General features: G+C 50.3%; 1 protein-coding gene across 1 annotated transcript in view; it reads right to left on the reverse strand.

Annotated features, from left to right (window-relative positions):
* Positions 1-154: 154 nt before the first annotated feature.
* Positions 155-2,699, reverse strand: part of HSD17B2 (hydroxysteroid 17-beta dehydrogenase 2) — a 57,139-nt gene continuing 54,594 nt past the window's right edge. The window contains exon 5 of the mRNA XM_006087039.3: positions 155-589. Within this exon, the coding sequence (XP_006087101.1) occupies positions 228-589 (362 nt within the window). The 3' untranslated portion in view covers positions 155-227. The remainder of the gene's footprint in view (positions 590-2,699) is intronic.

Raw genomic sequence — 2,699 nt, forward strand, 5'->3', positions numbered from 1 at the left:
TTCTGATGAGAACTAGATGAGAGAATATCTGGAATGTATCTGGTGCAGAGTTGACACTCAATCAGTACTCTTCATGGTGGTCATTTCTACCCTCCAGCCTTCTCACCAGTATATTGGTCCCATTCACCCAACAGAGTTCACAGGAAATGCAAGATAGGAAACCACAACTTTAATGGGAAACTGGCTTCTCTTTCACTCCGAGATGACAACATTTTTCACGTATTTGCCTACATGGCCTTATTCTTCCAGTTAGGCATGCTTAGTATTCTAGGTGTACCATTATTAAGGTAATTAAATTTTTTGTTAAAATAATCAAATATGCCAGTGGGGCTAAAAGAAACAAAGCATAACCACAAGTAAGCTCCTGACCCCGGCGTGTAAAAGGTGAAGGGGCTCTTAGCAGAGATGGCGTGCTGGATGTCCTGGAGCACAGGGGACACGTCAGAGCTGGCGTAAGTAGAGACTGCCTTGAAAACATTCTTTTGCGCAAGGATATAGTCCTGGCCGTACTCCTCCTGCACGTCAGGGGTGAGGTGGTCCAGGATGTCTTTCTCCAGCTTCTCCTGCATTTCACTCGTGCCTGTGATATCTGAGATGCCAGAGGAAAGGGAGGCTCAGATGCTGCAGGGCCAGAACAGGTATGGCCAACCCCTAACGGGAAGCGGGCCCTTGTGAATTGGCTTCTGTTGAGAAGGACCAGCATTCCCAAACACCTTTTCAAATATGTACTTTATAATATTTATTATATAATTTTTTTACAGAAAACTGCAGAGATGACAGGGTTTTCACAAACTGAATAGCCCGTATAACCAGCAACCAGATCAAGTAAAGGACAAACCGCCCTATCTGGTTTGGCTCAATGGATAGAGCGTCAGCCTGCAGACTGAAGAGTCCCGTATCCAATTCCAGTCAAGGGCACATGCCTGGGTTTCGGGCTCCATCCCCAGTAGGAGGCATGCAGGAGGCAGCCAATCAATGATTCTCTCTCATCATTGATGTTTCAATCTCTCTCTCCCTCTCTCTTTCTCTCTCTGAAATAAATAAAAATATATTAATAAAAAAGAGAAAAGGACAAACCACCCTCAAGCCCCCACTCTCAGCCCTCTTCCCAAGAGCCACTGTCCCAATGAACAGAATAGAGTGCCTGGCTTTGGACATTATATAAGTGGAATCAATTATATAAGGAGAGGTTCATCCATGATACTATGCGGTCATTCTCATAGCTGCATAATTTTCCATTGTATATACATGCCATAAATTGCTTATATCCATTATATTGTGATGGGTATCTGAGCTGTTTTCAATTTGAAGCCCTTAGAAATTGTGCTGTCACAAACAGTTCAGTACATACCTTTTCATGAGTATTATATACAACATACACTATAATGTACAGACCTGGCCGGTTAGCTAAGTGGTTAGAGCATCAGCCTGCAGACCAAACGGTCTCAGGTTCGATTCCCAATCAAGGGCAATTACCTCTATTGCAGGTTCCCCAGCCCTGGCAGGGACCCAATGGGGAGGCAACCAATCAATTTGTTTCTCTCTCTCTCTCTCTCCCCCTCCTCCCTCTCTTTTATCCTCTCTTCCACTCTCTCTAGAAATCAATGGAAAAAATTTCCTCAAGTGAGGATTTTTTTAAAAAAAGAAAAAATATATAATGTACACACTATAGTATGTATTACATATAAAATATGTATATAGCTCTGGCCAGTTTGACTCAGTGGTTGGAGCACTGGCCCGTGGACTTAAGGGTTGCAGGTTCAATTCCTGGCCAAGGGCAGGTACCTCATTTGCAGGTTTGATCCCTGGCCCCTGTCAGGGCTCATGTGGGAGGCAACCAATTGATGTGTCTCTCTCATGGCGATGTTTCTCTTTCTCTCCCTAAGGATCAATGGAAAAAATAGCCTTGGGTAAGGAGATTTATATACATGCTTGTAAAGTTAATCTCCTGAGGCAACCTATAGTTTTTGTGTATCTTTCTACATTTCCCCTTGTTCATACAAACATCTTCTATACTAATAAAAGGGTAGTATGCTAATTAGACCGGATGTATTCCGGGTGACCATCCGGAAGTCCTTCCTGACAAAGCCGGTTGGGGGTTGGGGGAAGAAGTGCCCGGTGGCCCTGGGCGAAGCCTCCACCATGGACCTGCCGGAGCAGAGCGCTGGCTGGCTGCCTGTAGGTGAGGGGCCGCCCTGCCAGCCAGGAGAAGGGGCAGGCGGGCGGGCTGGTGGCGGCCTGGAGGCCGCTGCACCTGAGGTTCGGCGGGAGGAGAGGGCAGGCAAGCGCCCTGGCCTCGAGCCCAGCCCCGGCGTGGGCACTGCATCCCCGGAGCCCTGGGCCATGTTCGCTGCTTAGGAAGAAAGGGCTCTGCTCCAGGTGCGGCCCAGACCGCGGGCGAAGAAGCCACTCGGCTGACCAGCCTCCGCCATGGACCTGTTCGGGGACCTGCCGGAGCCGCGCCCTCGCCGGCTGCCGGTAAGTGAGGGGCCGCCCTGCCAGCGAGGAGAAGGGGGAAGGCGGGCGGCCTGGAGGGAGGCCGCGGGCCTGAGGTGGCCGGCGGGAGGAGAGGGCGGGCAAGGGCGCTGGCCTCGCCCAGCCCCACCGTGCGCACTGCAGCCCCGGAGCCCTGGAGCGCTCCGCCATGTCCGCTGCGTAGGAAGACAGGGCTCTGCTCGCGGTGCGGCCTGGAGCAGTGC

The sequence above is a fragment of the Myotis lucifugus genome, unplaced genomic scaffold, assembly GCF_000147115.1.
Source record: "Myotis lucifugus unplaced genomic scaffold, Myoluc2.0 scaffold_35, whole genome shotgun sequence".
Classification (NCBI taxonomy): Eukaryota; Metazoa; Chordata; class Mammalia; order Chiroptera; family Vespertilionidae; genus Myotis; species Myotis lucifugus.